Consider the following 23,619-nt stretch of genomic DNA (forward strand, 5'->3'; position numbering starts at 1 on the left):
TACCGGACCTATGTCGCAGATTATTCGCTATATCACAGGATTTTGTGGGCATTTTCCACATGGACTGTTACTGCAGACTCATGTAGCAATAAGTGTGAGCCAGGAGGAAAGTGTGCATAAACGACAGAGAATGTCCAAAGTTTGTGATCATTTCACATTTAATAAAGGAAGCTAAAGTGAAATGTTCCTCCTCCAAAGCACAACTGTCTTAAGTTACACAACTGCAGGTCTATTGTAAAGTAAACATGGGTCTCTAATTTAATACTGACCACAGGTAGTTAGAGCCAATTGTAATCCATAACAGTTGGTTAGGATAGAGGGAGGATGCACGCTGCTGTTGGTACCCATTCAAGCACTTTATTGAACAAACGAAAACAAAATACGGCAAACACAAGCACATTCTTCGCCCACCTGCTGATTGCCTTAACTGATACTGTCACTCTACACACACAGTAACTAACGCTTTAACCAGTTAACAGCTGGCCAACTGTACATTGTCATTCACTCACTTTCACGTCACTTAACAAGCCAGATCGAAGGTCGCGGGCAGTCAATGTTGGTTTTCGGCCTTGCCGCTTACATGCAGTGATTTCTCCAGATTCTCTGAACCTTTTGATGATATTATGGACCGTAGATGATGAAATCCCTAAAGTCCTTGCAATTGTACGTTGAGGAACATTGTACTTAAACTGTTCGAGTATTTTCTCACAGACGTCTTCACAAAGAGGTGAACCTCGCCCCATCTTTGCTTGTGAATGACTGAGCACCCACCGGTTCCCAATGAGCCTGTTCACCTGTGGGATGTTCCAAACAGGTGTTTGATGAGCATTCCTCAACTTTCCCAGTCTTTTTTGCCACCTGTCCCAGCTTTTTTTTGGAACGTGTTACAGCCATAAAATTCTAAGTTCATGATTATTTGCTAAAAACAATAAGGTTTATCAGTATGAAACATTACATATCTTGTCTTTGTAGTGTATTCAATTAAATATAGGTTGAACATGATCTGCAAATCATTGTATTCTGTTTTTATTTATGTTTAACACAACGTCCCAACTTCATTGGAATTGGGGTTGTAGTAATCAATGCATTATATTTGTGTAATGTATATTTTTTCATAAATTTGTATTTATATATTATTGTTATTTGTTTTACTGATTTACGGAAAAAATCATAATGGGGAAAATTACCAGTCAATAGTTTACTTAATTTTATGTATCAGTTCTCATTCCAGTAGGCTCAGGAGTGCTTTCGACCACGATGCGTCACTGGCCATGATCGCTTTGTGACCTACTGTCCTCCTCCATGTCCAGCTTATTAGCATGCTAATGGTGTCCTGTGGCTGCTTTTAGTTCCTCACTCGCCCTCCTCACTCAGCTTTGCGCTGGGCGTACTACTTCTCGCCCTCGCTTCAGCGGCAGCGAATGATCAGCTGAAGAAGAAAAAGAGAAAGTGAGGAAGGTGCCTCGCTTCGTTCGGCCAGCTGTTCCCTCCCGACCGACCGACCTACTCGGGGATCGCTCATCCACACACACGCGGGTGGCGTTACCAGCTGGGCAGCAGGGCAACAGCAGGTGGCTAGCTACAGGCACAACATGGCAAAAACCAGCATTGCGGTCTTGTTGTTTTTGATAAACGCATATGCATTAGTATATGTAATATAATACTGTATGTTCAGTTTTTACAATAGACAACATTTCTAGAAGAATCATTAGCACAATAAGCTTGTCTGTTCCGTGGCACACTAGCGGCAAGGCACCCTTTACGATATTAAGAGTGGATAACGTTAAAAGGAGATATATTATGGATAATTTACTTTTTAATGGCTTAATAATAAATACTTAGCTGGGTCTCTGGAGTGCCTGCCCATCCATCAAGTGTCAAATTAAACAACGAATGAAATCTTTCGTTAGCCTCCTTCTTCCGAAAATGTGTCCGTCTGATTTTGCCCCACTGTGACATCAAGTGGAGTTTTTTTTCACCGTGACTTCACAGTTTGCCGAAGATCCGACACTTTCAAGCAACTACATCAAAGCACAGGAAAGAGCCCTGAAACGAATAGCGGAAAACCACAAGGAATTGACATCGCCCCCCCCTAAATGAGTTAGAATTGCTTTTATAGCAGTTTCATTCATTCTGTGACCATACTTGTAACTCTAATCGCTCCTATCTCAAATCAACTTTCCCCAATTCAATTAATGGAAATGCCTTTAATCCGTTCTAGCCCAGCAAAAAAAAAAAAAAAAAACACCCCAAAAACTGGTTACGTTTTTTAAAAAAATAAAATAGCATTCTATAGTATTGATCTGTATAAATTATACAGTCATAAATTAAATATAATGTAAAGAATTAAACAGCTTTTGCATCATGCGTTAATGATTGAATTCAATTGGTATTGTAAAGTGTTCTATAATGCATGATCCTTGGGGTATTTTGTCAAAAGCATGTCACATTATTATTAAGATAATAAGATAATTATTTGTGTGGGGGGAAAATGCATAATATGTCCCTTTTAAGAGTGGACTGAAGAGAACTGATGCCATCCTGTGTAACAAAGCCTGATTTAGGCCTGAAATGGGGCACCTTACCACTGCTGTTATTGCTAATTCCATACGTCAAGTTCAGATTACTTTAGCGCTCCACACTCACACTTATTTCAACCCTTCACTACATACAAGCTGCATATCCGGAGTATGATCGCTGGTGTCATATCCGGAGGATGATTCGTCTGAATGAGCTGTTCTGCCTTACATGTCTGTTCCACGCAGAACCACAATGATAAGCCCCACAGCTCGACACAATGACACATGAACAGACATTTCATGACAGCAACCCCCTTAGTTTTGAACATGCGGTGGCAAACCAAAAAAGACAACCAAATTTCGCCCTTTGATTCTCGCCTGCGAGACATGAACGGCGCCAAAGTGGAAGTATTCTTAGAATCCTCCGCCTGCCTCTATAGTGCCTGTCGAATTCAGCATAAAATATGCAGACACGTCTTAAAATAGGAAACTTTGCCGTCACACTGAGACGACACAGATTTTGTCAGAGTAAACAAGAAGCGGCGGGGTTGCAGCTGACATTTAAAACATTGATGATATCCATACTGAGATGTGGAGAGAACAAAATGAACAGCATAGAAGAGGTTTCTGATTATCCACAGAATGAAACTCCAATCGGCTTTCGTCAGTGCCAAGAGTGTGCGGCAGGAACATATAGAGTGGGGGAGGTGGAGAGGCGAGAGTTTATGCAATGTGTATCAGTGTGCGAGGGTAGTGGCGATGGTAGGGGCGGGGGTGGGCAACATCTGTGTCCTCAGGGATGCCTGATCCACGCCTTGGCCTCCTCCGGCGCCCAGATGAGCGCTTGCATAACGGCAGAGAGACTGACGAGCGGCCAACGCTGCCTAATGAGAATCTGCATTAATTTGACTGCAAGAGGCATACAACGCACAGCCCTGGGCGCAACTCAGCACGCCTCAGTATGTACACTAACTCGTATAACGCCTGACCACGAGTGTGGTGAGCAAGGCAGCGCAGAGAGTTAATGTAGAGATGATGTATGTCTGAGTTCAAGTGCTTGCTTTTAAAAACCTAGAGTAATTGTTGAAATCTTTGACCAGTATTAAAAAAGCATGAAGTGTAACGGAAAGAAAATATTTACTTGTTGGTAGCTTTGTGTGGCTGTGAAATGTAAAAAGAAGAGTATTATTTGAAGGTGTTACTAATGACTGACATTTAGACTGGCCAAAGACTGTATGAAGAGCAACTTGCGCTTCCCAATGACTAGGGATGGCCCAATCCAACTTTTTCACTTTCTGATGCCGATATTGCAGCCTTGAGTTTTGGCCGATACCGATATCGTTCTGATCCGATACCAGCAATAATCAATCATAACCGCTGCTTAACTTCAACAAAAAGCATACTCTACAGTTGAATAAATTAAATACAAAATAAATTAGAAAACCATGAACAACCTAAATAAATAAATACAATTTATAATTTTAAAGAGCAAAATTCGCGGCACGGTGGCCGACTGGTTAGAGCGTCTGCCTCACAGTTCTGAGGACCGGGGTTCCATCCCCAGCCCCGCCTGTGTGGAGTTTGCATGTTCTCCCCGTGCCTGCGTGGGTTTTCTCCGGGCACTCCGGTTTCTTCCCACATCCCAAAAACATGCGTGGTAGGTTAATTGAAGTCTCTAAATTGCCCCTAGGTGTGAATGTGAGTGTGAATGATTGTTTGTTTATGTGTGCCCTGCGATTGGCTGGCAACCAGTTCAGGGTGCACCCCGCCTCCTCCTCCAGCTTGGGATAGGCTCCAGCACTTCCGCGACCCTTGTGAGGATAAGAGACTCAGAAAATGGATGGATGGATGGAAGTGCAAAATAACAATTAAACTTCAATTGAGTTATTTTTTACTGTCAGTATGTGGTGGGAACAGCATTTGCTTTCTCCACATGTGCGGCAATACACTTTTGAACTTCTTGATGCGACGGGGGTTTAGTTTTATTGACAACGTCGTAGCGGATAGGAATCATGTAGTGAGGCTTGGGGTGCTTAGCTGTCTGTGTGTGCCTTGTTGGATCGCTGATCCTGTTGTGCACGTCTTGACCTCTGAGGGGCAGTGGTGCACACAATGAGATACACATTTGCAGTAACAAAGAAAGTAGAAGACGTCACGCTTGGATATTGTTATTGGAACTCGTTTTTCAGAGTTTGAAGAATATATGCCAGAGAGTATTGTTATATTGACTGTCTATGTTTATAAAGTGTTTGTGTACCAATGTTCATTATTTGGAGAGCTGTAAGTGCCGTGAGATCAATACTAATTTTGTTAGCTCGTCAATTGTGTTTTTTATTGAACAAAAACGAAGAAAGAAACAGTCTGTTGTGTATTTAAAGATTCAATAGATGTAATTCTTTTGTCACGTGTCTTTACTTCTACAGTGAACTTCAACTGGAGTGTCGATAAACGACTTTAAGAAAGCAACATTCGTTGCTACTTGTTGCTATATTAGCACCTTAGCAACCAGTTGTGGCGATCATGTGGGCTCTGCATGCCACCCGGGCGCTGCTGGATAAAAGCGCGTGGAATGGACTGCTTGTATAAGTGTGGTAAAATCTGAGATTTTAGATCCAGTCCGATCAGATACTTGTTTTGTTTTTGTTTTTTGCTGACATCGGACCGATTTCCAATCACAAAAAGAAGTATATCTTCCCAAAGAAGCCTTGTTGCCAAATAATCTTACGTTTGAGCTATTAAAAAGCCACAGCCGCTGACCAGTGATGTACTGTATATAATGATTGGCATGTGGACCCGCCAATGACTTATGGATTAACAGTAAGTGAATCTTGCATGTTCAACATTCACCATGACCTAGAATAATTGACATGTAGACTGGCGAATGACTACAAGGACGGCATGAATGAGTCTCCAGTAGGCCAATGCAGGAATGTGAACTATAACAATGAACTCCAATCGAGGAGCTGCCTCAAATAACAGACATAAAATGGTCATTGACTGTATCAACAGTGATTGAAAGCCAACCAAAGACGGTAAAGATCAGAAGAAGTATTTTTGCCAAATAATCTCAAATTGGAGCCCGGAGGTAATATAGTTCTCATTACATGGGTGTTTTTTTATTTTTATAATGAAGCAAGATACATTTGAAATGATATTTAAGTGATTAAAGATAATAGTTTCTGGTATATTTATGTGTTAAATTGTTAATATAGGCAATTGTGAAGATTTTTAGGGGGGCTGTCTATTATTATTTGCAGGTTTCCGCTACTCGTGGCAGGGCTCAGTTTACTGTAAATTTAAAATCCCTTCAGGATCGTGTCACCAGCTAGGATGACAGAAAGCCCAAATACTTGATCTTACCTCCGAAGTAGGACCCATCCGTCAGCTTCATCTCCTTGTTGAACTTGGTGATGACGCTGGCAACCCCGTGCTGGATGAAGTACATCTTCTTGCCGACGGTGCCCTCACGGATGATGTAGTCGTTGGGCTGGAAGACCTCAAACTTCAGCTTGCTCAGCATGCCCGTCACAAAGTTGGGGTCAGCATTGGCAAATAGTGGCATGGTAGCCACCAGCTTGCGGCAGTTGAAGTTGACAATTTCCTGGCGGGCAAGGGAAAAACAGGGACATGTGACAAATGGGATCCCGAGAGAGATTGTGGCAGGGAAAGAAAACTTGGAAAAGCACTTGCCACTCCAGCTGCACAAAATGAATTGGACGCATATTGCTGCTTTATCCCTAAAACCTTTTAAGTACTGCTGAGGAGAACATTTTTGGCACTGCTGTCAGATCCTGATGAGTTTTGCCCCATCATCTTGGACCCTCTGGCCCAGCTGGAGATTAGGTGTTTGTTTTCCTTTTCCCTCCAACAGGGCACAGACTGAAAGTTGGTTAGCACGTGCCGTGGGGTTCACTCCCTCACCTCCCTTTTGCCACCCTTGCGGCATAATGGGATATTAACAGAGAGCTAAGTAACCTCTGGGGGTGACTCGGCAAGGACTAGCCAGATGCTGGGGGCGATGACCTCAATCACGGAATAGAACGAACGAATCGGATAGCAAACTGTTTTCATGCTTCAAGGAGGCCTTTTGGCACAATCTTTGCTTATACAATGTTTACCTATTTGTCACCTACCTAAGATCTTTACCTAAGATTTGTCACATGGCAAGGGAATTGAACAGTCACCATATTAGGATACATAATGCGCTTCAACACATTAGTCAAAGATTAGTATGTCACCCAGCTGACGATATGGCTGGCGAAGCTGCTGCGTCGGTTTGTGCTTCCTACCCTATCAATGGAATGTTTTCAGGACCGTTAGCAGCTAGCTTTTGTTCAGAAAGTCATAATAGTAGGAGAAAAGCCACACGAAATTGTAGTTTTATTTCATATTGTTACTTGAAGAAAGTCACATATCAAAAAACAATTTTGAAAGTAGTGATATTACAATAAAGTAGTTAAAAGAACAAAGGTTCATTTTAAATAAAGTTATTCTGTAAAATAAGGAATAAAGTCGGATTTTACAGTCGAAAAAAAAATCAGCATGTTATGCAAAGAAAGTCACATTTTATCATCATTAAATGATCGTTAAGAATTCTCTGAAATGTGTGGAATTGATTGTTGATTAGTGAGTACATCCTGAAGCAGCAGCTCCACTCTTGATTGACTCCCGATTAGTTTTGTTGTCGGAAGAAGACAAAATAGTGAAATAATGAAAGAAAGCTGTCATGTTAATAGAATAAAGTCTGATTTTAGAAAATTACAGACGATTAAATACTCCTTAAGAATTCTGTCAATTGTGTGAAATTGAGGGTTGATTAATCGTCTCTTGAAGCAATTGAGGCAAAATGGAATGAACTGCTGAACAAGAAACATCAGCGTTTGCTAGCTTCAGAAAAATATGACATTTGTTTTAGTACAAATAAATAAATAAAGACTCATTTTGTTGCGAAAAAGCAGTAGTATGAGAGACAAGTTGTAAAGTTACAAAAATGTCTATTTTTGGTTGAGAAAAAATCATATTAAAAGGGAAAAATGTTACAAGAACCTTATACCTATAACCTTATCATGTCTTTTTTTCCCCTCAGGAATAATTCACTGATCAAGAAAGTCATATGTCCATCCCTATTGCATACAATGCAAAATCATGTGTACCATCGGAAACACAGACGATTTACCACAATGACAGCTAACGTACTTCTCTTACTCCAGCTACTATGTTATGTTATTACATTACTATGTTACGTTATGTTACTTTGCTACATTACGACTCCATCTTCTTTGTTGGGTAAAAAAAAATGCGCTAGCTTGCCTAATAACACAATGTTACGCTAAAGTTTTGGACAATTTTGCACGGAATTGAATTCCACCCATTTCCCAATTTGTACTATTTGCATCATCGCACATCCGAAGAAATCTTCCCAACAATCACCTTCCGGTTGTCTTCTATTTCCAAACGACCATGCACACAGTCGCCATATGCTGTTGGACTTGATTACTGAATGTGAACAGTTGAATTTACCAGGTTCAAAAAAGATTCATGACTTGGGAAAGAGGAAATGCAAAATACATATAATATAAATGAATGTATTATTACATTAACACTGTATTTTCTTACACTTATTCATAATATTGGCATCTTTGCGGTTTTGATGCTTCCCAGGTGGTCACACTTGCTGGAGCCAGCAGTGTCGTCGGCGGCGCCCACTATGACCTCCCCACGCTTCCTTCCAAATTTGGCTGGGAAGGCGAAGCACCAACAACAGGCAGGTGGCCGTCAGCCAACGATCCAAGACAGCCCTTGGAACGTTACTACGGAAAGTCTGGATTAGATGCAATGCACCGGGCAAGAGAATCCTCACCGCTAAAATTCCCTGCCAAGGATGTTCAAACTGGGTATGTCCATAAAATCAAGTGTGAAATGATGATGTAAGTGTGTTTTTGTATGACTCAGTTTGTCTTTATTCGCCAGTCCCAGGGGGCAGCTTTTATTTTGTGACGCTGTCACCAGGCAGATTTTGCTTACTTTGCATAGTGGACAAAAAGCCTGTAAGGATTTTCCGCATTGTAGGTAATAACCATAAATCTCCTGTGTGTCCTTCCTCTGCCGTGAGAGTCTGGGATCTGCAGAGTTCGCCCCTCCAAGCAAGCAAGCGCGCTTAATGGGTGTGCATGGGAGACAGTCACGAATGCCACGCTTGCATGGGTTTTATGATACTTCTCGCCCATATCTGCAGAGTGTAATTACTCATGTAATTCTGGGGATGTGAGGAGTTGCAAAGTAGAAAAGTGATCAATGGCTTCAGCATCAATTTCAATATGGCTGATGCGTACAGGTATCTGATTATTATTGATCTTTGCCAGTATTAAACTGAGAGGAGAGCACCGTTGGAGAGCAAATATTGAACACACATTTTCAGTTCCTGTGTGTTCATGCTCACCCTGGATTAAGAAAAGAATGGAGAACCAATTCCACAAAGATTTTTTGGATGGAAGAAGTTTGGCAAAATGCTAAAGAAAACACGATTTTCCACCAGAAATATATAAACCTGGGCAAACTTCGCCGGCACGCAATAGCAAAAACTGAAATGGTTAGCAATTTTCCATCGAGTATATGTCTGGTGTATGTGGGTCTGATTTAGTAGGAATCAGACAAACTCTCAAGGACAGATCCATCTTTAAAGGACCCATGGAAATGACAAAAACGACCCGAAAAGGGCCGACATCCAGTGTCTTTTCACTTTTTAGGTATGGGTTCTTGGGACTTGTTTTGTGGGTTCACACATTATAGACAAGCCTATCAAATTTCATCTTCCTGAATAAAACTGGTTTTCAGTACTGAATGTTCAAAATATTACACAAAGGTGATATCCAGACCCTTTTTGGGGCTCAAGGCTGAAACCGCCACTTATTCTCATCTTATCCTGAACTAATTGCTGGAAAATTCCTCTATTAACGGTCTTTGTGCTTTCTGTAATGCCACAAGATAGAACCAAAGCCCTGGATAATCGGAAAGTAGTAAATATGTCAAGGAAGTATGTAGTTGTGATATATTTCAACTGAGAGATTATTGTATGTTGGGGAGGAGTTAAGCTTAGCCTGGGTTGTTAGCAGAAGTTAGGGAGAGTCTTCACCACATGTGTACGCGTTTACCCTGCTGAGTGGCTATTTACAAAAGCGGTCAAATGGTCAGTAAGCCATCTATTTTAAGGGTAATCGTGTAAGATAAGTTTGAAATGGTAGCAACGTATCTCGGCATCATAGTTTGTGGTATATTTATGGTTTAAACTATTAATATAGGCAATGAAAAAAATATATATATCTATTTAGGGCGGAGCCTCAATTCTACTCATATTTTCCCTATTCGTGACAGAGCTTGGTCCCTATCGCCCATGAATAGCGGGAGTTTATTATATGGGAAATCCCTCAAAAGGACGATTTATTTGGCCTGAGAATAATCATGATGAAGAAATAAAGTATTTTCAAGACGGCATTCACACCACGAGCTCAGGCTCGCGCACCCCACACCTATCGGGGGCAAGTCAAAAGTTGGGAAGTGTGCGTAACGTGGCTCAAACTTGGTCGCAATTGGACAAAATCTCGATGATTAGTCTGTATTTGAAGGAACTTTGGAAATGACACCTTAAAATGGCAGCTTCAAAGCAAGATGCAAGACTTATTGTGTCTTTTGGGACGTGGATTATTTTTTTGCAGGTCTACTTATGATAGATATGCCTCTCAAATTCTCAAGTCAATTCTTAATCAGCAACTTTTTTTTCTCACCTCTTTGAGTGGATCATTGAGTTCGCTAAGAATGTTGTCCTCATCGAAGATCTTGCCCTGGTAGCGGTGTTCATAGTAGTCGTGGATCTTTTGCCGCATGTCCGCCGGAAGCTTGTGGAAGGACATGTATTGCTCCACTTGCTTGTACTGTGAGAGGCAAAGACAGAGAGACGGACAGAAAACAGACACATATGAGTTTCAGTTGATGCATTCTTTCTTCCATGGTAAAATTTCCCAATGAGAGAGCTAATGACTGAATGAAAAGTCTGTGTTGATTTTACTGCAAAAAGCCATGTAATCTTAGAGCGTTTTGAGGGCTTAGTCCTGTATGTGTGGGAGGGAGAGGTCGTAAGAGGGGAAGTCAGGTGGTGGTGTGGGGGAGTAGAAACGAGTTGCCCTCCGGGGCTCCGTCAACCCAAGGTTGCATTTGCCATTATTTCAAGCAAGCATCAAGCTCAATACTGATGGGCAGTCAAGCCATGATGTAAATGTGAAGTAGTGAGCTACATGCAACATATTCAGGTTACATTGCCTCGTGTTCATGTCTATGGTAAAAACATTAACAACAATAAATTGTGAATTTTAAAAGATTTTGTAAGTCAAAGGCCATTGTTATCTTTGCGCATGTAACTGTCTTTTAATTCCTACCTCGTCTATTCGAAGTGTACTGGTTGACATAACTGACTTTCAATTCAGGCCACTGGTAGTGTATGTAGTGAGTCACATAATTGATTTTCAATTCTGGTGGTGAAGTGAATGTACTTTCAGTTCACACCAAAGGTCCTTCATTGACAGTGAAGTGAGTCACACAACTGATGTTCCATTTTCACCAAAGACCATTGGTCATGTAGTGTTTCACGAAAACAACTAATTTCCCACCAAATGTCCTTGGGACCGTAGCGGGAAAAACAACTAGCTTTCAAATACCACTGAAGGCCCTTGAGAGTGTAGTGGTTCACATGACTGACTTTCAATTCAGGCCATTTGTAGTGTAGAGGTTCACATAATTGTCTTTGAATTTTGGTAGTGTTGTGGGCCTCATAAATGGCTTTCAGTTCTGGCCAAAGGCCATTGGTAGTGCAGTGGCTTACAAAACAGACTTTCAATTCAGGCCCTTGTTTTAGTAGCGGTTCATATCATTGTCTTTGAATTAAGGTCATTGGTAAGATAGTGGTTAAAATAGGTGATGAAACACCCAAAAGGTATGAGCAAATGTGACACAAGCCTGGCCCGTTACATGAAACTGGTGCAAGATAGAGAGACTCACGAGCCATCCCTCAATGATTCCTCGCTCCCGGCTGCAGACATTTGATAAGAGCTCGGTACATTGTTTATCGGAGGGGAGGGGGTGTATTTATTTAGCGCGTGTGGCACAGGTTGGAATGTGGCTCAGGATGTCCATCTGAACTCGAATGGCCAAGGTGGGGCACACAATCATGCGAGAATAGATATCATCCATAACAAATACATTCATGCAAAAACAATTGAATTTTTTTTTTCTAAATTGTCTATAAATATTGAAGTTATTCAGTTTTTAAAAAAAAATGTTTTTCAATTTCTCCAAAACCCATCATCTGATTTTAAAAATCAATTCAAAAACAGAAATAAATAAATAAAGAAAGAAAGAAAGAAAGAAACAAGCAAACAAGGCACTGTCTGTTTATCCTGTGCAGTTCTACAGACTGGAAATGTTATTACAAATGCTGTATAACTATATCAATTTAATTTTCACACTTTTGGCAGTAAATCTCCCAACATTTCGGCCATATACTGATCAATGATGACCAGTATTTAGCTAAACCTAATAGGTGTCTGAATACATGCCTCATGTTAATCCCCTACAGTCACACATTGGGAAATAGCTATGAATATTACAGGTGGGTTAATATTGTTACATTTATATATAATGTATAAAAAGTATTGTTACATTTATATATAATGTATAAAAAGTATTGTCACTTTTTATACATTTCTGCTGATAGACAGAATGGCATCCGAGTGATACACCCTGCTATGTTAACAATGTAAAGCGAGGTCTTCACGGCCCCTCTAAAACTGTGAGTTCAAAGTCCAGAACGAGACATGAGGAGGATAAAATTGGGAAGTGGAAAAAGCAGATTTGCTCGGCAAAAGGCATGTCACTAATTCAGTGACTTTCAACGTTTGCTGTGGGCGATCTGCTTTCATTAACATTCACGAGAATGCACCGTGCCACTGATGTGTCAACCAATGAGCAATTTATTCTATGGGAGTACAGTGAAAAAAATAAAGCCGTTTTCCATTTCCGTACTGATGATAACTTGGCCATTATGGTCAGATTTGTTTAATATATGATACACACATTTTCATGTAAACAACCTTCAACAGTGTGTTATATACTGTAACTAAAGCTGACGAAATGATTGATTGGCGTTACTGTATTATTGCGATAATTATTGTGAAACATTGTTTTTCATATCCATCCATTTTCCTTACTGCTTATCCTCACTTGGGGCGTGGGTGTGCTGGAGCCTTTCCCAGCTGATTCTTGGCGGGAGGCGGGGTACACCGTGAACTGGTTGCCAGCCAATTGCAGGGCACATACTGTATAAACAAACAACCATTCGCACTCAGATTCATACCTACAGACAGTTTTTGGGGGGAATGTGGGAGGAAACCAGAGAACCCGGAGAAAATCCACGGAGACACGGGGAGAACATGCGAACTCACATTATCTGACTGTTGCGTGAGAGTACAAAGCACATCCGGAACATCTATGTGTTCCGGGAATTGCCAGATGGTTGCCTGACTGGAACGCAAGATAATAACCATACATACATACATGATAAGAAGAAAAGTACATAGATACTAAGTAACAATGAGTGAAGTGGAAGAAAAGAATAACATTTGTGTACCGGCATCTTTCCCTTTCCCTTGTGGATGAATAAAAGGTCGACATTATCTATCTATTGATCAACAAGAGTGACCCAAAATGATACTACAGCTGATAAAATTGTTATTAATAACACAATTTATCTTTAATAGGTTTTTTTTGTTTCCTTCTGAAAATGCCTTGGACAACTGAGCCAACTTTTTGCCTGGAGACCTATTTTCAGACCAGGTCATTTAAATCTGTGCAGCCATAATCAGTAGGACATTTGACCCAGAGAGGGCCCCAGATTCGCCTAACCTCAACCTCCCAGATTTCTTACCTGTGGGGCTTTTTAAAAGATCATGTCTACGAGAACAAGCCCCAGACAATCAGAGACCTGAAGGCAGAAATTACAGCCAAGCCTCATTTATAACAAAGTCTTACGCAAATGAGCGGGATTTTCATGGGGCAAAACTCCTTTCAAGTCTGCCTTTCTGTGCAACTGGGTCATTTTATTACAGCACACTGTGACGATTGGTGCTGGCCTCTCCCATAGCAATGTTTTTTTGGGTGTGGTGTTCCAGGTTTTGAATGCAAAGTTACACAAGGATGGGCATATACCTGTACATTTAATTGCCACCCACTCAGGGTGAGTGAAATCAAACAAATATGGCTTTTATGTGCTTGATGGTTTTCCCAAAATTATAGTAGCAATCGATTTCCTTTCTGTGACTCAGTAAAATGTTTGTTATCCTCTTCCATTAACACTTCCAATTCCATCACTTTAAACTTCACTTTGGGGCGCTCTCCCAAATGTTCCATGGTGAAAACCATCAAAGCTACCTAAAGTATAAAAACCTCTTTTAAATCCGGCGGTCTCCATCACTTTTAGAGTCATTGACCACAGTGCACGCTATCTGTTAGAATGAGTGAGCATGCGATTTTGAGTCTGCTATTTGGGATCTTAGTAAATCAGGCCCTTTATCTAAAAGACAGACATCTAAAAGACTTCTAGACACCTTTGCGAGAACTCAGTTCAACAAAGCATTTGACTTTTTTCTTTGGCTTTTTTTTTGCAGTACTTATTAGCGTGCTATACGGACCGCATTTCAAGGTATCTCATGAGCTAATTTCAGCAAGCACTGATGTAGTTTTTTGGGCGCTTTTTCCAATTTTCAAATAAATGCACCGCCTTTATGCATGATGTCATACAAGTTTTGCTTTTTCTTTGACTTTTAAATAAGCCCTTATTCAAAAACAATTAGTCTGAGCATGAAAACATGAACTTCATTTTGTGCATTTTGCTTCTTCTTTGGCTTTTTTTGCAACAATTGATTAGCATGAGGTCGTGCGAGATCTCACCAAGTTTCACAAGACCTCAATTTACTTAGCATCAAGATTCACTCTGGGCATTCATTTTGCTTTTTCTTTGGCTTTCCCCCCAAATATGTATTCCAACCATTCTTTAATTTTTGCACATTTTGTTTTTTCTTTGACTTTCTCTTTGACGTCACACCAGTTATTCACACAGTTGTCATGAACAATCTCAGCAAATCTGGGAAGATTTCATTTCAGCTAGTATCAAAGGACTAACCTTGGGTGTGTATTTTACTTCAAAGTGTCAATGCAGCTGAGAGACTTTACTCAAAGGTAAACAAATTGATTTCTTTACTTGGAACGTGCAGTTCCCTGTTCTTACTTACTTGAATAGTCTTGATTTCCCTTCAGTGTTACTTGAAATGTAGGAGCTGAGATGCCTATGCTGCTTTCAAATTGTTTGCCAGCCTTTTTTGATTTGCATCAAAATACAATTTGTACTTCATGAAATGTACACCTGACGTGCCTTAAGTTTTTGATGTATACTTTCTTTTTAAATAGGAACTGTTTTAATAGTTTAAATGTGTGTTTAGAAACCACTTTGTATTTCTGTTTATTGGGGAATACATGTATTCTTCTTCATGCATTGTTGACCTTGAGTAAGCTCAAAATATTAATTTATGGTAGAGGCAGTTGTTTTTCATGCAAAGCCAAACATCGTATTTGCAAAACCACAAATGTGAAAAGGAAGGTGACATTTGGACACACGTACACGAATGGTGCGGTAGGTATATTGAAAACACAAAATTTTCCCAAGGTGTGGATGTGAATGCTTGTTTGTTTATACAGTATGTGCGCTGGGATAGGCTCCAGCAGACTCGCGGCCCTAGTGAGAATAAGCAGTACAGAAAATGGCCTTGATGGATGGATGGGTCGGCAACGCAAATCGAAACTTTGCGGTCCGTGCCTTTGCCGTGAGAAATCCTTTGCAACCGGACCCTTCCGAATTTTGATGAAAGATCCCTGCTTATAAGGGATGATTTCCCGCTCACCTTCTCTTGGTACTGCCGACGCGACGAGTCCAGCGACTGGATGAGCGCGGTGGCGTGTCCCACGAACATGGCGTAGCACGTGGCGCCCACGATCATGCTCAGCATCGTGATCCACAGGTCCGACATGCTCACCGGCGCCCGGGCGCCGTAGCCGATGCACAGCATGTGGCTCATGGCTTTGAAGAGGGCGTATGAGTACTGCTTGCCCCAGGACACATTCTGCCAAGATGGAGAGAGACAGAGAGAGAGAGAGAGAGAGAGAGAGACGGAGGGGAAGTTACTGCGAGGCTGGGCTTCCCTTTGATGGATCACTGAACTTCCACGCATAAACCATACTCGCCATACACCTCACAGCCTCATCATGCCCTTTACTACTGCTTCTTCTCCTGTTTCTTTCTACCTGCTCTCATTCTTTCCCCATTTGCCAAGGGGTGAAAAACAGTTCATGTCGGAAGTACTAAAAAAGAACAACTTGCATTATTCACACATCTGGGGCATCTTATTTTTCCTGAGAGAAACAGCAGAGAGCCTTCTCTTGCTTTTTTTTTTTTTGCACAGTCATTCCAAAAATGGACGGCGGACTTAAAAGGGACATATTTTTCCAAGCCAACTTTGTCTGGCATTTGGGATGTAATATTGTAATATTGTCTCTATGGTATCTCAGTAAACATGTGAAATATGAATTAAACTCGTCCACAAATTCCTGAGTTCCAGATGTTTTTCTGCCAGGAGGCCTGAAATCAGGTCATTCGAATTTGTGGAGTTTATCTACATCACTAGCGAAGAGCTCAGCCTTCCCTTTCCGCTCCCGAACCAACGCTGTCAACATAACAAACAAGTGTGCTCTCACAAGTGGGTCTTCTGCACGGAGGCAACCAATCAGAGGAAAGGGGGCGGTCTTAGTCAAATATGGACAACGCGATACAAAACTGGGTCAAGCAGAAGTAGCCGTCAGAGGGGCCTTTTCTGGAAACTAGTATGACAAAACCAAGGTATTTTTTAAAATTAAACTGACACTCAATCCATCCATCCATTCTCGGTACCACTCCTCCCAGGGATCCCAGGACAGAAGAAACTATTGGCCGACAGGGGGAGGGGACACACATTTTGCCCACGGGAAATGTAGAAATATGAAAAAAATAAAATAAAAAAGATCATATTATGACTTTTTATTTTAAAAAAATATGACTTTATTCTTGTAACATTCCAACTTTTTACCTACAATAATTAGGAATTTACTATAGTTTAGCAATATTACAAGTTAAAAAAATTATTTCACAGAACAACTTTTTATCCAAAAACTAAAACTTTATTCTTGTAAGATTATTAATTTTTGTCTAAAAGATATTACGGTTTCTAAAAAAAATCTGAATTTATTTTCATAAGCTTAAGATTTATTACCCCCAAAATATGACTTAATTCTCATATTTAAAAAAAAAAGACTTGAATTAAATTTGTCTCTTGATGGTTAATCAAGGTGGCAGTTTAACCTTGGACGCGACTTTTAATAGGTTAACTGTTTTGTTATGTATCACGATTTACTATTAACTATTAGCTTCGCTTAGCTCACGCAAGCTCAGTTCAGTAAGCGCCAGAGGATGAACTAAATTGGATAACTAACTTGGATAGAAGTGGCCATAAAAAGGTATTGAAAAGACTTTTATGTGGTTTCCTTAGACCTAGATATGCGCTGAATGGTGATATTGCAGTCCCTGGACGCATCAACCTACTGCTCAGACTGTCATGTATCATATCAGCTCAAATGAGTATGCACTTCCACATTGAGGATTTAGTCACGGGACGACACCTTCTTACGAATGACCGCGGAGCGTTTTAACAGGATGACAGTCACTTCTCTCCAGTGCCATAAATAGCATGATTAGAGTCACCCGTCCGGTGTGTTTTTTTCGCAGTGGTCCGTCTCATTTTTTGTGGCCTTGTTGACTTGCCATTAATCAGACGAAAGCTGAGCAAACAGAGTGCACGACTAGGCGCACCACGCGGCCCACGTGGAGAGATAACAGGCCAAATAATGGGGGATGGGAGTGGTGGCAATAAGGAGTGTAGATGATCGTTGCGCTACCTTACATAGTTATGGTGTGGACCCTTGACATACTGAATTTCCTTGGATAGAGGCCGAACCCCAATTATCGTCCCCAAAAATGAATGCAGCCTTCAAATTTTGAAAAAAGGCTAGTAAGTGTAATCACTCGAGTTCTGATTTAGCTATTTTTCCACACGGACATTAAAGCGCTAATCGCAGTTGAGCGATGTTGCTAACCAAAACGGCAGTGCCTAAACAGTCTATCTATTCAGCTTACATTGTTTAATATTTTTCTACAACAATACATGGTATTCTTCCAATATACCTACAGTATTATCGCGCAATCACTGTAGGATGATAGTATCAGGAACATTGGAAAAATACTGTCGCAACAATTGTTTCCAGAAGTTCAGGTCACACAGATGTAGTCATAAATTATACATGGGTTTCTTCCAATATATCGTGCAATCACCGTATCGTGATACTATCAGTATGATCAGAGAATGTACAACGTTTTTCTTCATTCACTTCCATAGATGTCCACCTTATGCGGAATACAACATGGCCAAACCTAGAAAACAGGTTAGCAGATTTCCTGTATGTGCAGCGATAACTATGATAACTATAATAAGTATGGGCAGATGACATGGAAATATTGTTTTCTTTAACACTGGCGTATTTGCACATAAGTTAAATACATATATCATGTATTTGTACATACAGTATATGATATGATACAGTATATGTAAACACAAATGAAGCCTAAACCTTGGATATGGTCATCTTTGGTTACTCTTGAAGACGTTTGACTTGCGTAAAACAAAAGAGATTTTAGACGTTTAAAATTCCTACAGGTACTTTGTTCCGTTCTCTTGGCTCCGCTGGTTACCTGAACCGGAACGAAGTGCTTCGTCCTGTCTTGCCGAATATGGAAGTCGGTTACGCATAATCCCGACTGTGAGTATCGTACATGATTTACCTCCCATATACCGATTATCGTGCAACCACTGTATTGTGAGATAATCTGTATCGTTGGAAAAGAATTGGAACAAAAGTTTTCATACATTTTCCCTTCTTTGGTTACATAGATATTGTTATGTATAGTACTGTACATGATTTCCTTCCAATATATAGATTATCAGTGTATTATGATACTGTCTGTATCAAAAAATATCTACATGTGTTGGAATATATCAGAAGAATATGATTTCACATTTTACTCTGTGATTCCCACCCCTTGCTACCATCGCCAAACTAGAATTGTTAATATTCATGTTATTATTGTATTGGACGCTGTTCAATCTAACTCGGAATTTTGCAAGTGACAAAATTCAGCAGCTAATCATCAAGATTCATCACTTTTCATTGACATGCTCATTAGTTGCTTCGAATGGAGACAGATTAGAATATGGTTCTCATTACATTTGCCACCCTGGTTTCTTTGCTCCCAATTATTTATTTAAAAAAAAAAATATTTTTATTTTTTTGCTGTTGTTGCTGTCCAAAGTCACGCTGATAATATTTTCCCCTCTATGTCATAAAGCAAAAACACTGAATATTACATTTGGCACACAGGCGTGAACACAAAAGGCAGCCAACCATGACGCCGGAACAAATGGCAATTGCTTGGTCGTGAGGTGTCCTTCGCACAATGTTTGTGTCCACAAAATTCGCATTCGGGGAAGTAGGGGAAGATAAAACACTCTTTTTTGTTGTGCCACTGTGAGCTGACTCACTGCACCTTTTCGCCTCCTCATGCGGATGGAGAAGAGCTGCGTCGGCACCATGTTGTGCAACGTGATCGCTTTGTCATGCATTTGTGTTGTTTGCACTGCGGGTCACATATGGGCGCCTGGGAATTGCACTGTGTTGAATTGTTGTCATCTGTTTTAATGTTCATATATAAAGGTTACGATTTTGGCATAGATTTTCATATAAGATTCAAAGACAAGACAGTGCAAAGGATACCAATAACTGGAGAAAATAACACCGAAATAAGTCGAACAAAACAAAGCAATCACTGCTGAATTCACCAACTTTTTTGCATACAAAGGACTTTAGTTGGATCTTGTGTGACTGGCGCATTTGACTTCATCTTTTTATGCCGTTTGAAGATGTAAGCAACTATGCTAGCCTAGAGATGCATTTTTAGCTTCACAGCCTGTTGAAAATGACAATAAAATAATATACACAAATATAATAAAAAAAAATTGGCTGGCAACCAGTTCAGGGCGTAACCCTGAACTGGTTGCCAGCCTGCAATTGGCTGGCAACCAGTTCAGGGCGTAACCCGCCTCCAGCGCACAGTTAGCTGGGATAGGCTCCAGCATACCCGCGACCCTAGTGAGGATAAGCGGCTCAGAAAATGGATGGATGGATGGATAACAAGAAGTTGCACTGAGTGAAGATCAAGGAAGAAGGGTCCAGCAATGGAAGGTTAGTGCATTTTTGCAAAATGTGAAAATGACTTTGTTATTAAGCAGCAATTATTTGTAATGTCCCAAATGTGAACCTCATACTGTTTTCATGTTGAAATGCTGATTTTCAGAGGCTTCAATACTGCTGCACACACTGGGTATTATCTGGCAGTGTGGCCGCCTTACACGGGCCAGAAAAACAAATTCAGTTATTATTTTTCCTACCAGTGCTCCTAACTAACCTGATTTGTATTCCTTTTTTCCTCCTCTCGTAGTGACTCACTGCGAGACCTGCTTCATGACGAGGCCAATCATACACTTTTGTAACTATTGATTTTGTTTCACCAGCCAAACGGCATGATATTTTCCATCTGTGAAGAATTTCAGAGATTGAAAGAATCTGTCGTCACGTAACGCTTGGTCATCTGGAGGGGGCGGCGGCGTGACTCACTGGTGTATTAACACGTCTTCTCTGCAGGAAAAAAAAAAAATGCATCTGCTGCTATAAGTGGGGCTCCTAACAAATGAGGTGAACGCAGCAATTATTCAAGCGTCTTGTAATTAAACACCGCATGCATGCTGCCAAATAAGCAACGTGGTTGAATATTCATCCGGCGGCTCGGCCTTTGTTCAAAAAAAGTGGAACGCTGATTTCATTAGCACACCAAAATCTCATCCCCAATCACTGTCAAAGTGTTGCAATCATCCGTATGAACCATCGTAGAGTTAAACACACGTCTTTTGTTTCAAACTTCACTTAACCTTCACAAAAGTGATGTTACATATCCAGTTTTTTTCCTGCGCATAAAATTTGGAGGCGGCCGCCTCTGCCAAATTATGGACCGCTTGCACCCCGAGAAGCTCTGACATGAAAAGCATCTGACCACCAGCGTCACTTTGAACTGGAATTGCGGTATCACGCTGTTGCTCATAAAACTGTCGAAGAAGAAGAAAAACGCTGTGAATAAACACCAAGAGAAGAAAACGAATGATGGATTTTCTTTCTAGCTGCAATTTTGTGGGTTTTCAAACAGGTTAATATGTTTTCTTTTGTAACCAGCACGTTGGATCGTCACACCTCACGGCAGCTCGCTCCTCCAATAATGTACAGTCCTGATTTGGACATCTGCTGCAAAGTGGCCATCAATTGGCCAGACCAGGAGGAACTTAACTACAAGAAGTGCATGAAAAAGGAGACTTTAATGTTCTGCCTCTGGCTGCAAAATGTGCTCAATTATTATTGAACTGGACCAACTTTACCTGTACACGAATTCCGCTTTTTTTAATGTTGCATTTTATTAAAATGTGATCTACACACAATGCCTCTAATGACTTTATCATATAACTCTCTAAAATCCAACAAGCTGTCGCATGTGTGCCGAAAACAGAAAAGTGATGCACAATATTCATTTGTCCAATTACATAATCAAATGGAAAAAAAACAAGCTGTTCTTACTGAGAGTACGCAGAAGGCAGCACGGACTTTGAACCCTTGAGGGAGGAAGTCAACGGCTTTGTGGTACCAGACGCTGATGTTAACTGTCTTTTGGGATGTTTCGTGAGTCTCTGCCAACGTCTCAATTTCGGACATTATTTGGACTAGGATGGTCCGCGACGAGCATGACCTTCTGCCGAGTGAGGTTTGCTTTTCGCTCATGCCGCCGCGACATTCTTGGATTAGCACAAAAGGTTACTTGAACCGCAAAAGAGAAATAAGAATCGTTCCACCATCAACTCTGAACGCAGATATTGAGATGATAGAAAGGCATGTCCTCTAAAGACGCTCGCTCCTTATCCAGCACACGTTTGACATCATTACAACTCTGGTGGAAATAACCCCCTTTCTCTAACGCACTTGGGCATTTTTATGAGCCCAGGTGAATAAAACACCCCAACCAGACAAACCCCAAAGGGTATTTGGAACCGGATAACCACAGCTCGTGGTCAATTATTTATCCGCATCAATTATTTCTTTTGCCAACGAAAACCAAAATCCGGGGTCTGACCGTTCTCAATGGAAAGTGCACCGATTTACGGTAATGATCCGCAAACTTCCAAAACAGCTAATGAATTGAATTTCTGCCCCCACGTCTTTAGAGTTGAGCTTTTCCAATGGTATTCCCTGCTTCTTAAAAAATTGTGACGTTTCCGAGATGGGATTTTCTATGTTTCAGCACTTTGTCACTCAACTTGGCAATCATTTCTGAATGGAAAATCCTACAGGGAAGAATTTAAGTTCTGCCCCCACATTTTGAGGATTGAGCTCCTTCTACAATGTTGGGAAGTGTCCAAGATTTGGTCTGTTTTGCCAGCCTTTAAAAACAGTCCAGTTCAATATGGATTGGTACACCCAGATGAAGGTTGTGTTATTTCCAACAATAACGAACACCCAGATTGTTAGGGTCCAGCTCCTTCTCTGATGTCGGGAAGTGTCCGAGACAGGGTTTTGGCACTTCCAGTTGTTTTAAAAGCAGTCCAATTCAGTTCGGATTGGTACATGCCGATCAAGCTTATGCTACTTTCGATAATGATTTGTGGACAAGCAAGACAGTTAATGAAACTTCTACCCTCACATTTCTAGGGTTGAGTTTTCCACCAGTACCACTTGCACCATTCAACAACGTTGGGAAGTGTTTGAGCCGCGATTTTGGCTTGTTTGGTTGTTTCTGTGGTGAGTAAAAGTGGTTATCGTTGGAACTAACGTTTAATTGGAAAGTCATACAGGACTTCTACCACCAAATCTTTAGGATTCCTCCTCCTCCGATGTTGGGAAGTGTCCGAGACACGATTTTGTCTGGTTTAAAAAAACAACAACGGTCTCCCCGTGTTTTGATCATGTTTAACACAATGCCATTGAAGGGGCTTACAAAGTTTGGGAAAAGGAGAACACAAGCGTCCTTAACTGTAAACAGTCATGGCAACAGGCCCCATCGCACTCTCACCTGACAGCAGTATTATCTTGTCTGCTGATTAAGTCAATGTGGCCGCTTGGGAGAAAGAAGCTACACTAAGGCCATTAGTCAAGATGATAACACCCCTAAAGGCCCACTTACCACTATCGCCAGTCCTTGCTGACCAGGACTCTCCTTAGTCCCGGACACCATGCAACAAATCAAGGTGCGTAGACACTCTAATAAGTAACGGCTAAGCGGAGTGCCTATGTATAGCCGACCCAAAACTAAAGTTTAAGAACAACGGCTCCCTGTATATTATACCGAGACAAGACCACGATGATATTGAGACAGTTTTAATACGATATATCGTGACATCCCTCTTAACAATCAATCAATAAATCAATTGACAACTTATTTACACAAATATTAATGTTCTGAACTCATGTTTCTAAGCCAGTGTTTGGAGGATTTGTGCCAGAGCATGCATCAACTCTCCGTAGGTGACATCATGTTTGTCTTCTTTATACAGCAAATTCGTAAAGACCAAATCAATCGAAAAGGTTCCCTACCCATGATCTAGTCCCTGCAGTTTATATAATTGTGCTTACGCCCGGACAGATGCACATACAAGCCCAGGCGAATATTCTGACATCCAAATATAGGTTTATCATACAAGCATCACATTCTCACTCCGTGTGGGGTTCTATATATAGGTGTGCTATCACTGCTGTCTGAACATGTCAA

General features: G+C 40.9%; 1 protein-coding gene across 1 annotated transcript in view; it reads right to left on the bottom strand.

Moving 5' to 3' along the window:
- Positions 1-23,619, bottom strand: part of LOC133413716 (potassium/sodium hyperpolarization-activated cyclic nucleotide-gated channel 1) — a 99,735-nt gene that overhangs the window by 22,293 nt on the left and 53,823 nt on the right. The window contains exons 4-6 of the mRNA XM_061698421.1: positions 15,521-15,739; positions 10,301-10,447; positions 5,880-6,120 (exon numbers count right to left, since the gene is read on the bottom strand). Coding sequence (XP_061554405.1) covers positions 5,880-6,120; positions 10,301-10,447; positions 15,521-15,739 — 607 coding nt within the window. The remainder of the gene's footprint in view (positions 1-5,879; positions 6,121-10,300; positions 10,448-15,520; positions 15,740-23,619) is intronic.

Source organism: Phycodurus eques, chromosome 15, assembly GCF_024500275.1.
Source record: "Phycodurus eques isolate BA_2022a chromosome 15, UOR_Pequ_1.1, whole genome shotgun sequence".
Taxonomy (NCBI): Eukaryota; Metazoa; Chordata; class Actinopteri; order Syngnathiformes; family Syngnathidae; genus Phycodurus; species Phycodurus eques.